Source organism: Passer domesticus, chromosome 6, assembly GCF_036417665.1.
Source record: "Passer domesticus isolate bPasDom1 chromosome 6, bPasDom1.hap1, whole genome shotgun sequence".
NCBI lineage: Eukaryota > Metazoa > Chordata > Aves > Passeriformes > Passeridae > Passer > Passer domesticus.
Window position 1 is genome coordinate 37133600 of NC_087479.1, and position 19771 is coordinate 37153370.

Genomic DNA, 19771 nt, shown 5'->3' on the forward strand with positions numbered 1-19771 from the left:
AACAGTTTTTTTTGAGGTCAGCAATAAACACTTGTGTGTTTTCTAAAAGGATGCTCTGTACTCAGTTTCATTCAATGCTGTCTTTCTCCCACCTTTCACCTTTTAATGGTGAGATTTTTTTTTCCCAGTAGCACCATATATTCAGTCAGCCATTACAGTGCAGCCAAATAACTGCTCCCAAGCCCAGCAGCAAACACACTAACCACAGGTGAAAATCTGAGTCAATTCCCTCTACAGTCAGCATCTGCGTTCAAATTTGGCAGCTTGTCTAATGACTTTCTCAGCTGCAACTCACAATCCAACACCTGTGTCTGCAGACAACGTACCTCAATGTTCCACACACAGGAAGAGTGATACAAAGCAGAGTACACCTTGCCCACTTTCTTCGGATCTTTGACATCCCACACGTACAGGCTGTGGTCATTGTATACACAGGAAAGCCACTGGTTGGTGGGGTCAAAGGTCAAAGCAATCGTGTCTGGATATTTTGCATCAGCCACACCAGAGAAAAGACGGCTGCACAAAGAGAGAACAGCCTGGTTAACTTGTGCTTTCTAGGAGCTGGGGCAATACTCCAAGAGGAGAGCACAGATTCTCCATGGGGTGCTGTTGAGATGAACAGTGGCATCTATACATAGAGAGAGTAGTTGGCCTGGAAGTTATGTCTCTTGAGCAACCAAGTCCCAAAAGAAGCCTCAAAGCCCCATAGCAAAAGTCTTTCTCCTTGCCATCCAACTGTAGTCCAATCATACAGGGCAAGGCTGCAACAGCTCAGAGAGATCTGCAACAGGCTGCCAATTCTAATCCATAAAAATAGCATGTTCCAGATAACAAAGGTCTGGGGAACAGTTTTAACCCCCACAAGCCTCCCTTGCTCTCTTCCACCCTTCTCCACAGTACCTGGCCTCAGTCACGCTCGCGATGTCAGTTCCCAGGAAGTGTGGCTTCGGCAGAGTAGTGACAAAGTGAAGGTTCAGAGGGTTAAAAATCCGCACGGTGCCATCAGCGCAGCCACAGAAGATGTAGTCATGATTCACAGAGATGCAGTTTGCCACAGTGGTCTGAGGAGGACACAGCACATGAGACAGCAAATGAGAAATGTGCTCTCACATCAAAGGTCAGGGAGACACACAACAGGGAAGCAAACTGACAGACAAAGGAGTCATGGTCAGAAGAGCTGGAGTGAAGTCAAACCCTGGGAGTAAGGAAAAGCCTAAAAATCCATTTTTCCTTTCTGAAGAACTTTCCAGGCAAGATCCACTGCAGATCCCAAGCAGTTAGAAAAAAGCCCAATTTCTCTGCCACCCACTATGATGGGAGGCCAGCAGAGCTACACATTTGCTCCAGCTGAGTCCTACTCTGAACATTGCTTTTATTTCTGTGACATTCAACAACACTGGCAGGCAAGCAGCACCTCACCCTGTACTAGCACAACAACACATTACCTGTCAGGAGGGGATAAGAAACAGAACAAAACAGATTTTCTTCCCCTCCCTTTGGGATCTGTACAAATGGTAGAAAATGGCACAAAATGGAGTGTGGTGAAAAGGGGATGAGTTCAATGCAAAAAGGTTTTTCAACTTACTGTGAAGCTGTCTGTATTCTGAGCGAGAGTGAAAGGCAGATTTTAGAGAGGGAAGGAAAGGAAAGGAAAGAAAATAAGAGGCATTTCACTTGAGTGAAAGCGTGAGCAGACTTTTTCCCTTGATTTTAATACACTGGATCCTTGCAGGTGGGCATGTTACATTCAATTGAAAGGAAAACAAGTTTGATCAAATTCTTAATATGGGCCAGCCTGGTGGTTTAGAATAGCCAAATCAACTAGCGCCTTGTGAACCTGCATTTGAGATGCACAAGCCATGTAAGACACTGCAGAGTGGATAGAAACCAGAATCCTTCTAAAAATTCTATTTGCACAGGCCAGGCCAGGAGGACCATACAGGAGTTGCCATGAGGACATTGCTTTGCCAGTAGAGCAGTCCCTGTAATGCTGAGGCGTGAGAATGAAAGAGACTCAATAATCAGTAAAATCCCATTGTCAAGAAATAACACTATTCTTGCCCAGCCTTCCAGAGTAAATCACAGGCTTGCAGAGGCACAATTATTTTCACTGCTTGTGGTCAGCTTGTACCTCTGAGTGCCCTTATTATTTGTTGTTCCTGCTCTGCTTGAGCAGAATAGGAGGATGTAAAACTCACCCTCAGCTCCACCCACTTGTCTAGCAGCCTTTTTTCATTGAATTCACAGAGCAGGCCTGAGGATGTGATACAGAAAGTGCTGTCAGCTTTTTTGCCCCTTCCACAAGCCACGTCCGCAAAGAAGTTGTTCCTCAGTTCTCCAAGCAATCCCGACCGACCCAGCAAGGGGACTGTGGCATTGACCTACCAAGAGAAAACAGTTTGCTACAAATACAGCAAGGCACTTCAGGCAGACAGTGATTTTTTAGAACATTAACCCCTGAGTGCTGAAGAGATTCAAAGAACTGTAAACACCCTAAAAGAAGAGGTTTTATTTGCTGTTCATGTTTACCACTGTTGATGAGCACACAGAAAAATCACCATAGGTGGATTCTGCCTCCCTGAGAATAACACAACAGCCAAAACTGTTAAACACTTTGGTTGATGCTTCAAAATTACACCCACAATCTTTTGAGATGCTTATACTATTGTCAAAGAGCTTTCCCCACCTCTGTGCTCCAAGGAATTAAATGACTGCAGCTCCTTTCTAGATTATTTGTTCTTCAGTATATGTGACTACTAAAGAACAAGTATACTGCTCAAGGAGTGACAGCTCTACCTCAGTGCAAGACAAGCTTTTGGTGCTATCAGCCCATGAGACTTGAGAGCTCATGGGGGTGGAAGGCTGTTCTTGCATCCCAGAAAAATTAGAAAGTTTCCACTTCCCACAGCTCACTGGGGCAAAATCCACCCTGCTCTAGGACAGAAATGCCTGTTTACAAGTTGGCCTTGATGCACTTCCACTCACCTTGGAGGTTTTGCTGTCATCCAGGTACCAGAACTTGATATGTCGATTTCCAGCAGTGACAAAGTAACTGCAGTCCTCTGAGAATGACACTGCTGTCACTTTACTTGAGACTTTGTTGGCTGCCACTACGATGTTTTTCTGGAAACACAATTGTTTAGATTGCTTAATTTCTTTGCTCAGAAGCAAAGGAAACTTATTTCAATTACAGGCACATATCCAGTACAAGCAGTGCAGCAGGGAAAAGATGAAACCCAAACTATTCCCCATTCACCTCTGTATACAACCTCCGCAACATTAGCTGGGAACATTGATTTGGCAGAAGTATAATTCACATTTACATTCAAATCCTCTTCGACATTAACTATGATCAAGAACAAATCAGCAGGCACTAGTGCCTGCAGGAACTTGGTATCTGAGCCATGACAAACATGTGGGTTTCACAATCACCAGCAGCTTAAAACAAATCCATTTCCCTTCCTAAACAGCAAATGCAGATGTAGGCCAGCACAAGGAAGAACTCCTCCAGCCCCCAGGCAGCAATGAGAGCATTTCATTCAAGATGAGGAATTGGTATTTTTCACAGAGAAAACTGTACTGGTTCTTCCATAAATTCTTCTTTCTCTTGAAATACGTTATACTTTATTAAAAGACTCAAAATACACAAAGACCATCCCTATACTGGAAGAGAAAAAGCAAAATCTGTTATACCTCAAATGTCCACCTGAAAATATCAAAGTCTGGGAAAGGAGGAAGAAGATGCAGGGACAGAAAACAGGATGGACACTGCTCAAGCAGAATGGTTCAGATAGCAGCATCACACAGCACCATTGCTCAGTTTTCCTGTCCCTGCCTTTCCCCAGTTAGAAGTGAGAATAAACAAGTTGTCTGCTTTGTCTGTTGTGGGTTTGCAAGCATGCAGCACACAGCTGACAACAGTGCACCCTTTTTCATTCTTGCTGTGTTTCCTTTACCCTTCCTTTCAAGGATTCAGCTGCTCCCAGTCTTCCAGACACAATGCCCTAGCACACAAACCATGTCACTCCAAGGGCCCCACTGGACTGTGTGCTGGCAGAACTGAAGAAACCAGCACAAGGGGAGTCTAGCCTGCTGCACCATCACCATGGAGGATCCCCCAACCCAGAATGAAGGAAAGACAGCAATTATCATAACTTCTTTCAAGACAGTGGACAGAGAAAAGCTTAGGACCCTTGCAGACCTCAACATCTGTATCATTGCTGTGGTCTTCATTTAGGGAAGGAAGGGAATCCTACAGACAACATGGATTTTCTTTTCCATCACAGTCAAATGACTAGGTCTACCAGCCAGGAAAAACGGGGAAATCAAAGCTGTAGCACAGAGGAAAGAAGGGTTGTGGTCAAAAGTGAAGGACAATGCTTCAGGAGATCTGTATTGACTTTGGTCAGTTTTGGTGTCCGGCCTGCAAAGTAAAGGCCAGCTAGAGCTCCCATCACAGTCTAGAGCATAAGCTTAAAGTGTGTGTTCTTGAGCAGGGAAGAGTCAGACAGTCCTTACCTCAGAAGTTCTCGTGTTCACAATTATACAGTGAACAGAAAAACCCAGATAAGCAAGGGAAAGCAAAACTACTTGTACTGTTTCACACATGCCATGCATTGTGACCTTGTCCAAGTCACTACTTGCATTTGTATAACTAGAAATAATCCAAAGGCTGAGCACTCAATTTGCAACACAGACACACACACTCAGGTTCTCTCACTACACACAGTATTTAGCTATATGGAAAAATAGCAACATCAAATTTCAGCTCACACAGAAGATAACAATGAGATCTTAAATTACAGCATGTGATGAAGATTAAATTGCAGTAAATGTGATGAAGAAAGTAACATAATAAATGCATGCAGACATAGAAGCTACAAGAGAAGAGGAGTTCTGACTACCTAAAGAAGGCCCACATGAAACATGGGGAGGGACTTTTCATCAGGAAGAGTAGTGATAGCACAAGGGATAACTGTTTATAACTGAAAGAAGGTAGATTTAGATTAGCTATTGGGAAGAAATTCTTTACTGTGAAGGTGGTGAGGCACTAGAGCAGCCTGCCCATAGAAGTTGAGGATGCCCCATGCCCAGAAATGTTCAAGGCCAGATTGGACAGGGCTGTGATGAGGTTTCCACCTGGTCTAATGGGAGGTATCCCTGCCCACAGCAGAGGAATTGGAACTAGGTAATTTTTAGAGTACTTTCCAACCCAAACCATTCTATGATCCTGTGAGATTTAACAGATGTATTGATTTTTTTTTCTTAAATCATATCTCTTTTAGAGAGTGTTACAGCACTTAAAGAGGTAGCAGGAGTATCTATTGATACAAAAGACTCCTAGTCTACTAAAAACAAATGTTTATTTTCTTATCTACAAAAAACAAATGTTTAAATGTTTACTAGAGGATAAGACACAGTCTTCGTTTCTATCAAGAGTTGCCTCAATCCAGTGACAGGCAAAGCGACTTTCATCAGCTTTCACTCATTATGAATTCCCTACATTCCCCTTCTCACCCATCAAGGATAGGATCAGAGTATCACAAACTCTGACATAAAAAATCAAAACAAGCCAAGAATATACACTACACTACAAAAGAAATCTCTGACTGATGAGAGTTTCCTTCCTTAACCTCATAAATTAGTTTTTAATAAGCCTCTGAAAAACACAATGGTTTGGCAAGGTTTCAAAGTCCAGGCTTTTCTCGCTGGACAGAAAAATGTAACACATTTCCAAGCATAAAGAATATCCCTTCATGGAAATGACTTAGACCTTCCCTAAGGGACCATAGCTTTCTCTCTTGTCCAAATTTGTCTGTGTCTATGAAAGTCAAAAACCAAACAATAACCACAGAATTTTAAAAAACAGAAAGCAAGATGGAACTGAAGTTGTTCACAGAGCTTCCACATACTGGAAGCTCTGTCTGATTTAGCAACACCATGTGGCCCACCCAACCTCCTAGAAAACTTACCTTCCATGACCACACGTTGACAATCATGTCATGCTGGTACCCCACTGACACGATGTACTTGGAGCTGGGGGAGAAGGCCACGCAGGCCACCCCGTACTTGTGCTCCTGGAGCTCCGCCACCTGGGCTCGCTCGGCCACGTCCCACACCCGAACTGCTGGCATGTGTCCGCTCTGGAAGGGACAAGAGCAGACACAGAACAGGAGGTGTAGCCCCAAAATCACTTCTGACACATTCGAGCATGTAAATGTGCAGGAGCTTGGAAAAAGATGTTTAGATGGTGCTTTCACAATGGGTTTAGCAGTTCCTTTGCTTTTTAAAGCCCAGGTTGAGACCAATAAGCTAATGAATATATGCATTTCAACAGCTGTGCAAATTAATACCACCTCCCCTGCTTTAAACCTCTTCTTATGCTACTCACAAAATGCTAGTCCCTGTTGTAGCCAGGGACTAGAACAATACCTTTGATGCACATCCCTGGTGTTTGTAATAGGAACTTAGAGCCTGCTTCTGAAAGGATTATAATAGATTGTTATCCCTAGACCTAGCGAATGAAAAGCCCTCACATCCTCTGCTTCTAACATAACAGACATCTGAGCTATCAAACCAGGTCATGCCATACAAAAACATGACATGGCTCTCACACACTATCTGAGGCTAGCAGCATCATTTCTGTCACAAGGTAACACACAGATGCACTCTGCCCAAAAGAGTATGGGCAGGGTAACATCAGAGAAAAAGACATGGCAGGAACAGAGCCTCTGGTTTAATGTTTGCTCTCCAGAGAAACAGAAATGCCAATTCAGCACTTTCTGCCAGACAAATCTATTCTTTTGTTTAATTGTTTGTTATTAAACCAAATTAAAACAAGGCGCACAAGATGAGCTGAAATGCTGGCCAAAGAATGTGCTTGATGGGCAAATCTTACTCAAGTAACTGCTCATGATTGCACATTGAAGTCTGTCAAAACAGTAGCTTGTAAGATAACATATCCATGGCAACATGGCAAAATAGTACCTTTTTGATAGGTTTTAAGTTAGTCAATTGATTGTGTGGGAGAGGTAAGTCTCATCACAAGTAGAAGTCGAAGCTTTAAAAGCTTAAAATTGTGCATGTGTTAATTGCCTTGCTCAAAAGCTCTGCTAAGTAACTGCTTGTGGCCTGGAAAAATGCCATGGTCAGATTTAACTGCAGTTGGTACAGTCCTCCCTCCTGCAACGCAGAGCTCAGGTCTCAAGGTGGCTGGCAAGATATTACAATGAGCTGAATCAGCTGCTCTTCAAAACAACTGCTATACTTAAATACATACATATATATAACAATTTCCCAGTAACTTAGCATACACCCCAGGACCTTAACAAACTGAATTCGCATTTCATCTTTTAAGAAATGCTCACCAAAAGACAGCTCTGTGTGACCCCCATGGACAAGGACTCTACACCTCCATGTGGAGAAAAAAAATAATTAAAAACAGGGGAAAAAGAGTTTTCTTAGGAATTTGAAATATGTAAAAGACATTTAATATGTAGGGCAGCCAAGGACTAACCTCCATGCTCTCCTCCCTGAAAAGCCAGCCATGAAAAAAACTAAGGTGTTATTAGGCAAAATTAGCATAATGCAGCTACAAGGGAGCTTGACAAAGTGAACTCAGAAAGCATTTCCCTGTGGGATAGGGGATGAACTCAGACAGTGCTGACACCAGCAGGGGACACTGCTACACTAAGCAATCATTCAAATCTCAGACATGTGGGAGGATACTGAAAAAAAAATAAATGGCTTTACAACAAGGCAAGAGGAGACATGTTTTGCAACAAGGAGGAAAAAAACCAACAAAACAAAGCAACACTAAACCCCAAAACCCCCCCTCACAACATCAAGAATAACAAAACCCCTACAAAGTTCAAGTATAACTGGAACAGCCTCTTTTTTTTTTTGCTTTTCCATTTACTGCAATAAATTTTCAGAGAAGTTTGTTAGTAAGAAAAGTTCCCTTCATTTTTTACCATTTTTCTTACTCATGAAAAGCATTGAGCACCAGAATGTTTTTTTAAAAAAGGAAAATAAAAAAAGGCACCAGAATCATCAGAACTGAATACTATGAGCTATAAAACCTCATGTTGTCACAAAAAAAAAAAAACAAAACCACCTAATCACAACATCTAATGATGGAAAATTTATGCTTTTTATGTGTTGTGGTAGCCTCCATCCAAAAACCCCACTGTTGTTTCTACCCTTGGTCTGATCCATACAGGATTCAGGCCCAGGTTTGGAGCCACCTGGGGACACGACAGCTGCCATCACGGTGCCCATGCTGGGGACCTCTGGAGAGAACGGTCTCCACCTTGACAGCTCCAACACAGGACAGTGACACACTTCTCCTCCCTGTGGCTGAGGCTCAGGAGGAGACCTGTCTCACACATGCTCCCTTCCCATCTCTTACAGAGACACAGGGACTAGTGGCAAACTGCCATTAATCATACACAAGAGCAAACTAAGCCCAACCATAGGAATGTCAGCATTTCTGTGGATTTTTAACATCCAGCAATTCCAGCCTCATGACACAGCCCATGCCTTGAGCTTCTAATGCAGAACAGACACACAGTGTACTCATCCTTATTCTCCCCCTTGGGCATGTTGGGAAAGAGGAAGCAATTGTTGCCCCCAGCCAAACAAACAATGCCAAACCACAGGCACCAGCATCTTCTGTGACTATTCCTAAAACTTCACTCCATGTGCACTTTTCATTTTTCCTGCAACACTTTCTGGCTTCAGTTACTTCCTGAAATTCTGAAGGGACAGTGCTAAGCTCAGGCCAATATTCTGAACCATCCATGTACTCTTCATTGATGCCAGAGTAGAATGATGCTGTGTGTCCTTTTGTTTATTTTCACTCTTCCTTCAGCCCACAGATGCCACTCCAGAAGATCCATCCCCCAAGCTGACATGTTGAAAAACTCCCTGCAGGAGCACCCAGTGCCACCCATAAGCCAGCAGGTCCACTGAACAGTGAGGCAACACTGGAACTCACTTCTCTGAGTGAAAACAGCCTGGTTCTTCTAAGCCCCTCTGCCCTGCTTCAAAATGCAATAGACAAGGTGCATCCTCTCTCCTCTCACACTTACCTCTCCTGTAACCAAATATTTTCCATCTGGAGAGAAAGCAAGTGCTGTAATTGTTTTCCTAAAACAGAGAAAATAACACTGAGAAACATTTCCAATATGACTTCATTTCAAGACATCACGACTGGGGAGTAGGTTGGGATGAAATGAAAAAATGCTGAAGTCACTCATAATAGCCTGACATAATGGTTTTGCTTTGCCATGGGGATTCCCTGCTGCCCAAGTCTCAAACAGCAGCTTACAGCAGCAGAAAAGCTCCAAAAGTTGAGGTTCATTGCTGCACCTTTATTCCAGGTGGAGGACCATGTCACACTGCTGGCTTCAATAATGAGGTCATCACTTTAGGTGGAGGAAAAAAAAAGATGCCATGGAGCTGTAGTAAGATTCCCTCCATGTCATGACCATTACCAGTTCCTCTTGGGATCACAATGTTTCTCACGTGAGAAGGAGCTGGAGTCAAAGCAGCAGGCAGCCTGTCCCCAAGGCAACTCTAACCCTGGGGATTTAGCCTGGAGCAACAGGAGCACCTGCACTTCAGTCAAGCGATAAAGTCTTGAATTCACCTCACAGAAAGCAAGTCCAGCTTAAAGCTTTACTCACCTGGAGCTGTTTAGAATATGATGTTGCTTATTTTTTCTAGGGTTGAACAGCACAACAACACACCTAAACGAAGAAAACACAAAAACAAAAAGAGATTACATCACCACATGCATAAAGATAACCAAAGAGCTATCCTTGCTGGAAAAAGAAAAAAAGAAAAAAAAGAAAAAAAAAAGAAAAAAAAAAAAAAAGAAAAAAACACAGCAAAAGTAGTCCCAAAAAGCTGTTTTACCCCCTAATCTCAGACTGACCTGAGGTTAACTAAAAAACAGAAAGCAAAAGAATATTCCAGAACATTCCAGAGGGAAATCATGTCTCTCCCACGTCAAGGAATACCATTTGCTAGTACTGTAAATAATTACTTTTCCACCTCCAGGAACCCTGAGTCTGATTGTTCAAGCTGGACAGAAAGGTTGACCATAAAAGCTTGTGCAAAGCCCTAATGGATTATGTCCCCTCCCATAAAAGTGACTCTGTGTGCCGGGCACCAAAGCACTGTGGCTGGTGTAAGAGTAAGAAGGTAGGGAAGAAAGAAATAGGAGATCTTTTGGAAAAGATTTCAGGGGGGATGAAGGAGAATTAGAGGCCCTAAATTTCTGTGCCTGACATTAACGATAAACAGGACAGAAACCACTGAATATAGCACAAGAAGTGACTGGCTGGTTGAGAAGTGAGACATACGATGCCAAAAAACTATTGACCTAAGAAGTCTATCTGCATAAACAGCTTGCCAAGGGGCCTTGCAGATATCTCTCAGTAAGATGACCTGCTAAAGCAAGCAATACTAAGCTCCTGGTAAGCAATATAATCACCTCCACTGTGCGCAAAACACCTCTATTGCTGACATGGTGGGAAAGGAAGGAGAAGAGACCCACATCTCCCACATTGCCTCCGTGCCTCAGCCCACCACAACTAAACCTACAGCTGTTACAGGTACTGAAGCCTTCCCCACTCTCCACAAACACCCTAAAGACCATTTTTAAATCTTTATGTAACAGCATTTGTCTTGCAGCAGAGGACAGTAACAACCAGTAACACAAAATGCTGTTATGGGAATAAAAAGATAGAGTAACAATTGCTCGGATGACCTTGTGCCATATTTTTCACTTCACCTCTAAAATAGAAACTGTGGGTTTTGCCTGTCCCTCTACAACAACACACTGCTGGAGTTTGGAGAGTCCCAGCTCTTCCTTCACTGCAGTGTTGGGGGAGCACTGCAGGATGTCCCTGCTCCACTGCCAGCAGCCTTTGCTGTGCTGAGGATTTCATTCAGATCGCCATCGTGCTGGGGCTTGCTTGCAACACAAGCCAGGCTACGGACATCACTGGGAGAAACATGCAGGACACATAGGAGAAGTAGAGGAGTTGGCCTGGAGTAAGGGAGTAAAGGAATTGGCCTGAAACAGCCAATTAGAAGGGCAAAAATCTGAGGCACCACAGAAATCCATTGCAGAACCTCACCTACAGACCTCACCACCATTTCAAGACAGGCGGCGCACACTCAGGCACAGGACAAAGCACACCTTAGCACCACACTGCCTGGAACAAGAGCCACATCACTCCAGGCCCCTTCCACATCCCCAGCAGCAGGCAGGGCTGGGAGTGCTACAGGCATAGCTCAGGGTTGACAGGGCCCTGCAATGTCTCTGGCATCTCCTCACCTAGCCCTGGCAGCTTTAGTCTTTGGTCTGACCAGACTACACTGCCACGAGAAGTGTCAATTTTGAAAAGAAGGCAGAAAAGAGGAGTGACACACCAATACCTTAAGCTAAGAGTCCTTGGCTGGCCCTTCCACACTCTATTAACATTGCTAGCTCAAAGCCAGCATCCAAAGCACCAAGGAAGCACAAGATATGCCTTCCCCTCCTTTAAACTACTCTACTCTCCAGCCATGCCATTTCACACACCCCTATCCACTCATACCTTACCCTGAAGACCAAGGTATTAAAGGCACCAAAGTTTCTTGACAGTTAAAGGGAAGACAGCCATAGCTGGAGATGTAACCGTGTGGAAGAGCAGAGAGAGTGTAGATAAGCAGTTTGTTCAGACCAGAATTGATCCTTTTTACCCTGGGGAACCCAGCTGGAGAGTTTCAAGTCAAAGCCATGCTACATATTTCTGAGGGATTAGTGCAAAGAAGCAGGTGGTTTATGTTCCATTAACAAGTCAGGAAAGGTTAAGCCTTGCAAATCACAAGATATGAAATAGGAAGTTAGCAGATATGAAAATCTATCTAATCCCAAGCTTCCAGCTAATCAGAAAAAGAAAGCAAAAACCTCATTATGGTTAGGGTAGGGTTAATGGACCAAAATCCTGCAGAGTTAAAATAAGGATGAATTTTGCTTAAAATAAACTTCAAAAAAATCAGAAAGAATAAAGGGAAGACATGAAATCTTCGCGAAGACTTTAAGCAGCTCTGAAAGTCAAGTTTCTGTTTTATTGTGAGGAACTCAGCAGAGAAACAGGACTTCAGAGAAGTGAACACAGTTTAAAAAACATAGGAAAGATACAAAATATAAACCACAGTCTTCAAACCAGGCAAGCAAACAAACCACTTCCTAGAATAGTGTAGTGAGCCACAAAGATCCAGGGCTGTGCCATTATTAACTCACAGGGCTGAACTTTTGGCCGCTTACAGTCATGAATTTTAGCACAGTGGCACCCCAGAACAGTCTGTGTGCCAGCAGGCTTCCTCCCCCCTCTCCAGACCTTGGCCAAACCCAGAGCCTACAGGGGAGGTAAGAGCCACCACGCAGCTCACACACGAAAAGGTCTGTTGATTTGTCTTGAAGAGCCACACAGCTCCTAGTGCCAGAGCAGCTATCACAAATGTGGATATTTTAACTTTGTCTTAACTCTATTCTTGATTCACTGAGTTTGACCCATAATTAACAAACACTAACTGGAGGGGCAGGGGGATAAATCACAGTATCTCCTTACAGGTGAGCAAGCACTGATTCATATCACAAAATAGTAATTTTAACCCATAAGCTCAGCAAAAGAAGATATTTTGATTTGTCAGTTATTAATTAACAAAACTTAGTAATTAGTTATGACCTTCTTGCCAACAAAGCCATTTAGCCAGGATTAATTAGTCTTCTGAACTTGTTTTCTTAAATTAACTGCTACCCAACAAAAGCTACCCTAATGCAATGCTGTCCCATGCTGATTTTCCACCATTCCTGTTCTCTCTGCCACACACAAGGGCAATGAACACTTCAGCCAACTCCAAGGACACCCTATTAAGCAAGATGGCAAACCACAAACCATCAATCATACAGTGAGGCACAGATCCTGTTCTGGGAGTCACGAGCATCCAAGTTTGTAAACCAGCTCCCTCTCAAAATGCTTGGGAAGGATTCTACTCTGCCCCATCCTAAAGAGCACATTTCCACAACTGGCAAAAACTATTTCTAGTTCTTTAATATCTTCAGAGTGTTAGAAAACAGCCTCAAGTTGCATCAGAAAGGTTTAGATTGGATATTAGGAAATATTTTTTTACACAAAAGCTTGTCAAGCACTGCAACAGGCTTCCCAAAAAAGTAGTTGAATTGCCATCCCCTGAGGCATTTAAAAGATGTGGAGATGTGGCACACAGGGACATGGTTTAGTGGTGGCTTGGCACTGCTAGGTTAATGGTCCATGGTCTGAGGTTCTTTTACAACCTAAGCAGCTCAGTGACACAGGGTGGCCTCCATTGCCACTCACAGGTCAGCTCAGTCCAGCAAAACCTGCAGCAGCTTCCTAAATAAAGTATTTCAGAACCCATTAATACTCTAGGCATGCTCCATTTTAGCAAAGGAAATCAAAATAAACTGAATGAAGACACTGAATGATCAGGTTGCTGACCCACCTACTCCTCACTGCCTCCTATCCAGTAAGGTTATCAAGCCCTTGAGAGAGTCAAAATATCTACTCCTTTCCATTTATGCTTGATTTAATCTTACAGTAGTTAAAATAATAAATATAACTACCATGGAAAATTAGTTGCATCAAAGAGCATACACCCATATAACCGTCCTCCACCTTTTCTTCTTTATAAGGCTGCATTCAGTATTTTACAGCCAGAGGGATAGGAAAGGATGAATGGTAAGAGAGCACTGATCTTTTTATTCACAGCTTCCAGCTGTGCATGTAGACAAAGCAAAGTACTTCAAACCCAAAGTTCCACGATGGTCACATCCCCTGTTCCACACATTCCACCCCTTTCCCAAACTGAAGCTTTCAAAACAAATTCAAGTGCTCAAGACACCTTTGTCTGAAGATATATTTTTGAATGCTAGTGCCAACATGCAAACTAAGGCTAGCTCCAGAAACACCTCATGAGACCTACAGAGCCTGGCACACATCAGCTGTTGAGAACATCAACATGGTTAGCACTCATGTTTCAGCACAAACCCTATCTCCTCTGCAGCTGCAGACAAGGCTTGATGATCAGAGCACCTTTTTAATCCACAAGTATATTCTGATTTCCAGGACATTTATAGAAACTATTCACTCCTGTATGGATTACTGCTGCACAAACCATATATCAGCCAGCTGAGATCAAGTGTCCTGTTTGTTGGCTTGCTGGTTCCTGCAGAAGCTGCTGGCAATGGCACACATATTGAAAGGTGTAATTTCCAGTCTATGGTGCCACCTCACAACCATTAAGCACACCTTCCTGATGCAAGCAGCTTTTATAAACAGCTTGGCTGGGCAATCCTTCCCACTATGCCTCTTTCTTGTGGGACATCCAGGTAACACAAGGGTAGGACAGAATTAGCTCTCACAGCAGTGTCAAAGGTTTTTACCAACAACATGAGCATTGTCTATCAGGGAGCTCATTTGTATCAGCCAACAAGAAAGGTTCCTTGCAGAGCTTTCCAAACTTCCATGAAGGTTATATGTTCACAAATGTGCATCCTATGTGCAGATAAAAAACAGGGAGAGGAAAGGAGAGGATAGGCATGGAATGTCACAGTAGTTTCCAGTGGCTCCAGGAAAAGCAAAAAGGCCCACAAAATATAAAAATGAGCAATTTTCCTAGGCTAAATAGCATATAAGGAGAGGAGAGGAATCAGACATCAGTATCACATTTACACAAAGTATATGACTCACTAAGTCAGTGGCAGTGGGTCACTCCATTCAGCTCCCCCCACCTTTACTTCTGACTTTTCTTCTACTGGCTTCACTTCTGCACTTACCAAATCATAGTTTCTGGGCATTTTACTCTTCTTATTGTCCTCCTGTTTCCCAGAACATCCCTCTATTATCAGCTGCCTTACCCCAGCCATATCCTTCCTCAACAAGCTGACAAAAATCAAATTTCTGCAGAAGTCTGTTTTCCCTTCTCCTTCCTCTACGGATTCCCCTTACAAGGGGTTTGGGAAAATGAAAAGGCTGCAGTAGCATTCCTTTCCAATCTACCAACCAACTCAGCATTGCCGTATTTCATGGGACACACGATTGTAGGCAAAGCTCATGTGTCAAGTCCTCCTCTCCCAAATGCATGGAGCCTATGCTATGAACAGGATGCTCTACCAAGGAAAGGAAACTCCATTAAGACATGAAAACAAACATTAGCTTTCTTTTTTTCTCCCCCACAATATACTCCTTTCATGGCGCTGCAAGAATAAATGAAAAGAGCAAACAATCCTATCCCTTCAAAACTGGTCCATTTCTCAATTTCTGGCTCATGGCTTGCTCTCTTCTCCTCACCCGAAGCTATTCAAATGAGAGTGCAACAGCTTCCTATGCACTAAATTCATGGGGGAAAAAAGACTTTGATAAGAACAAAATCTTTTTTACACTGCATTGGTTGCCATGGCAAGCTTGATCAGAGCAAAGCAGTGTCTACAGAAGCTGGTGTTAATTTTCAATGTGGCAATTCTTCCTGCCAAAAAGCTTCTTTAATTCATAGCCAGTACTGGGAATGGGTTAACAGTGAGAGGATGTGCACACTGACTATGTAACTGAATAGGTATTTTCATGCAAACTGTATTAATTACATGCATGCTGAGAAGAAAGATCTATCTGTTGAGAGGTTAAGAGCTGGGTGTCACTGCCTGAGCAGAAAAGCCTCCAGAGCTCCCTGTACCAATCTGTGATAGAGTTAACTAAAAAGGTGGGAGCCTGAGAGGTACAGCTAAATTCATGCTTCAGAAACCAAGGCAGGCTAATGAAAAGCCACAGATACAGAACAAGAAACCCACTGTGCAAAAGAAAGTCAGTGATATTTTTAGTGTCACTAAACTAATAGGGTAGAAATTTCTGATTGCCAACCAGGGACACGCTCTATTTAAAAGGCTGCATCGCACCCCAAATCTGCAGGAGTGGGAGCTCAAATACATCACACAATAGGCTCTGCTCCAAAAAAAAAACCACAGGAAGAACTGTGACAAACTGCAGTCCAATTCTTGCCTCCAATAGCCCGGTCCTAGGGAAGAACAGGGCATGTTTTAAGATACTTGTCCAGACTCTTTCCTCAGCCTTCAGAAATTTGACTTTAAGAGATATCATAAAGCAATGTGCATCCACATGGAGAGGAGAGAGAGCAGCAGACCAAACTGCAGCAGAGCTGAACTGACAAGGATTTATAGGGATAATCCCCAAACAGACAAGGGCAGCCTCTGTTCTCACCACCATTTCAGCCTACTGAATTCACCTTGTCCATTACCCTAACTGAACCTCAAAGCTGAGAGCCCTGCAAAATCTCCACCAATACCTACATGATCTGATGGCATCCAGAAAAACAGGCAGCTTTCTCTCCCTGTCATCTGGCAGGGATGCTACCATCCTCATGATCTTCTGCTGCCAATGTGGTTTGTGTCTGTCTACCTGAACAGGCCCTGCTGCAGATGAGGGGACAGGGCTGAGTGCCCAGAAAGCTTCTCCTCAGTTCCTGCCCTGCACAGGGAGGGATAACACAACCTCCTGCCACACACAGCCAACAGTTTCCACTGGCTGCTCTCAGCAGCCCCTCTACACCTGCCAGACTACATCTTTAAAACAACCAGCTGTGTCCCTAACCTCAAGCTGCAGATGGCAGAGAACAGATGCACAGATCTGAAATGGCACCCAAAACCCTTTAAAAATACTTCAAAAAAAAAAAAACTCAACACATGAACAGATAAAAAGATCCAATAACAAGCAGAGATTGTGACTGTAACATCGATCAGTCCAGACCTCTCTTCTTGCATGCACAAGACACCACTGAAGTTTCAGCTTTAGCAGGACCACAGATGAGAAACTGCAAAAGTTTTCCTTCCTGCCTTCAAGGTGCTGCCCGTCCTCATGGGCTGGCTACAGTGATTTCTAGCAGGTCCAGATGATCTCACTGCAACATATCCTCACCCCCCTACAACTACTGCCTGTGGAAAATCTTTAACCTACCATTGGAGGTTTTCATGCTATTTTTAAAGAGGTAGAACAGAAGAAGAGGAGGAGGATTAAAATTAGCAAGCCTTCTGACACTGGGTAAATACAAGGCAGGGTGATGACTCGGGAAAACACTTCACATGAAATGGATGCAGAGAGAAAGACAGCCTGGGTCCCATCTCCCACTGGATAAGTTGTACACAACTCCAGAGGAGCCACACTGGAGCCAGAGACATGGCAGCAGTGCCCTCAGGAGAGTGATGGCTTTTTACAGAGCTGCACAATGAGGCACCTTTCCTGGGAGGCAAAGAGCTAAGCCAGACATAAATTGTGAAAGACTTGGGCAAGAAGTGTATGTAGGGAAAGCAGACAGAGAAAAATGGCCTCAGAGGAAAACCATGAAATTAAAACCAGCTTACTAACTGGGAATCATTGCAGTGGCAAGGAAGATGAAAATGTTTCCAGTTAATTGTCATGGCTCACGGCTACCTAGTCACCAGTGATTCAGCAGGAACTTCACCTTCAAAACACCATTCCCTTCCACAAGTCAAAGCCAGGAGAGGGAAAAAAATCCTCATGAATGAGAAACCAGGAATAAAACCCTGTCCTAGCAGAATCAAGGACAGACCATCTCTGCTGCATTGCAGGATACTCCACCTGTCCTCCAGCCTGCAGCAAAGGTAGGTAGAAAAATGAAGCCACACAAAGCTGTACTTACACAGACTGAAACATCTGTCAGTCTGCACATCTGACAAGCTTCAAAAGAGACAGGGCACTGATGACAAATGCCTGTGCAGACAGACACACATATATTTTTAGGTATATACACAGACACATGCATACATATGGCTGACTATAACATTTACACGCACATAGAGAGCGCACATTTCTCTCTCCCTCTCTCCAAAACCACTCACTTGCCTAGGGGCAGGGAAGCAATGCCAACAATACACCTACATGCAGTATCAAATTAACTGGGCTAGGAGTTGCAGAGCTGCATTTTATTTCAGCACTCGTGGCAAACACCCACGGAATATTGCAGATGAGCAGCAGCCCCAGGGGTTAGAGCAATGGACAACTGATGAGAGGTAGACTGGAGGAACAAAAGGATCACTGGGATAGTTAATGACCAGAAAATGTGCTGATCAGACAGACAAGAAAGACTGAGAAGCACTAGGAATTGGAGCCTTGAACAGCACCTGGCTGGTTCCAGGTGTGACCAAGAGAGATGAAACAAAGAGCCCGAACATGGCTAAAAACCTGAAGAGCTCCACATGCAAGACAGAGAATGCAACTTTTTCCAGGATGAACACTACAGAATCACAGCATACTATGTTAATTCTTGGGAAAGGTCCTGTTTCCATATGCTGAGCTCTCCCAAAGTTACAGCTGTCCGAGGAACATCAACAAGGAGAAAAGAACAACTATCTGTCCTGACAGACCAGCCAAGACACCTGCTTTGGGGATCTCTTGCTCCCCGGTTGTGCTCCACCCCTCCACTTGCTCTCAAGATCCAGTCCCTCTTCAATCACTATCTGGCTGACAGCCTCAGATTTACCATTTTCAGCAACAGGCCACAAACTTTTTACTGAGTCTCAAAGGCCTTGGGCTGCCTGGGTTTGCATGCTCTGAACTTTTCTTGACCTGCTTGTAGCTCTGTTTTACTTGGTTGAGCTGTGACAGCAATTTCTGTAACTGACCAGGTGTCTATAGATGATTTGTTTTACTTCTGTTTATCTTTTGTGGAGTACAACCATAGTTTTATATAAACAACGTTGACCAACAGCTATTTTATGTAGCCTAAGATATTTACAACTAATGACTGCATAGTGAAGAAAAATGCAGGCATGGTATGAGAGCAGAGGCCTTGAGAAGTGGAGAAGCAGGATGCAGTGCAGAGGAGTGCAGGAATGGGATGATAAGAGAGGAGGCACATGTTTGCCATTGGAGACTAAACCACTGCAAACAATTCACACACGGTCTGTTAAAAACCATACAGACCTGGAGCTGAAAAAAATCAGCTTTTAGGGGTAGCAGATAAAACAAAGAAAAATATCCAACATGCATTAAAGACATAATATATAGTGAATTCTAGAAGTAGCATGGAGTTGTACAAGTGCAAGATGTGCAAGTGTATTAGCAAACATATTAAAAATTATCCAGATGAACACTGGAGTAAGGAAGAATCCAGTAAAACCCACATCCTACTCTTCCCAGAGAAGGGCTACAAAGCTGAAGATTTACCCTCAACAACTGACTTTAAGATCCAGAGGAGCAACATAAGGGTGAGCATAACAGCAGAAAAACCAAACAGAAACAAAGAAATGTATTACAGTTTTAATTGGACTATCACAATTATTGAGACATTTTTAAATAGGATTACCCTAATGCATTCTAGTAGTCTAGAATGCATTAGAGTAATCATAGTCCTTTTTTTTGTCATAATTAGTGGTAAAATGATTAATGAATTAGAGTGTTATGAATTCAGTTATACCAACAAAAAATTCCTGCTTTTTTTTAATCTATGCACGTACACAGCCCATATGTAAGGGGTGCTTCCTCTTTGCCCATGAACAACAAAGCCCAAGCAAATGCCTCAGAGAAAAGACTCACATACAGGGGAAGAAAAAGCAATGAAAGACAAGTTCAAGAAAAAAAAATCTAAAAAATTTAAAAAACAGACATAGAGCAGTTTAGAGGGAAAGGCAAGAAAAAGATAAAGA

At 43.2% G+C, this 19771-nt stretch overlaps 1 protein-coding gene across 5 annotated transcripts in view; it reads right to left on the reverse strand.

Annotated features, from left to right (window-relative positions):
- The window catches only part of MAPKBP1 (mitogen-activated protein kinase binding protein 1), a 95386-nt gene that overhangs the window by 32663 nt on the left and 42952 nt on the right, over positions 1-19771 (reverse strand). For 4 of the 5 annotated variants that reach the window (XM_064424604.1, XM_064424600.1, XM_064424603.1 and 1 more), the window contains exons 4-11: positions 9690-9752; positions 9093-9150; positions 5973-6143; positions 2986-3123; positions 2199-2381; positions 1586-1603; positions 901-1061; positions 327-516 (exon numbers count right to left, since the gene is read on the reverse strand). In XM_064424604.1, the coding sequence (XP_064280674.1) occupies positions 327-516; positions 901-1061; positions 1586-1603; positions 2199-2381; positions 2986-3123; positions 5973-6143; positions 9093-9150; positions 9690-9752 (982 nt within the window). The remainder of the gene's footprint in view (positions 1-326; positions 517-900; positions 1062-1585; positions 1604-2198; positions 2382-2985; positions 3124-5972; positions 6144-9092; positions 9151-9689; positions 9753-19771) is intronic. The other variant, XM_064424602.1, reaches the window with a different exon arrangement.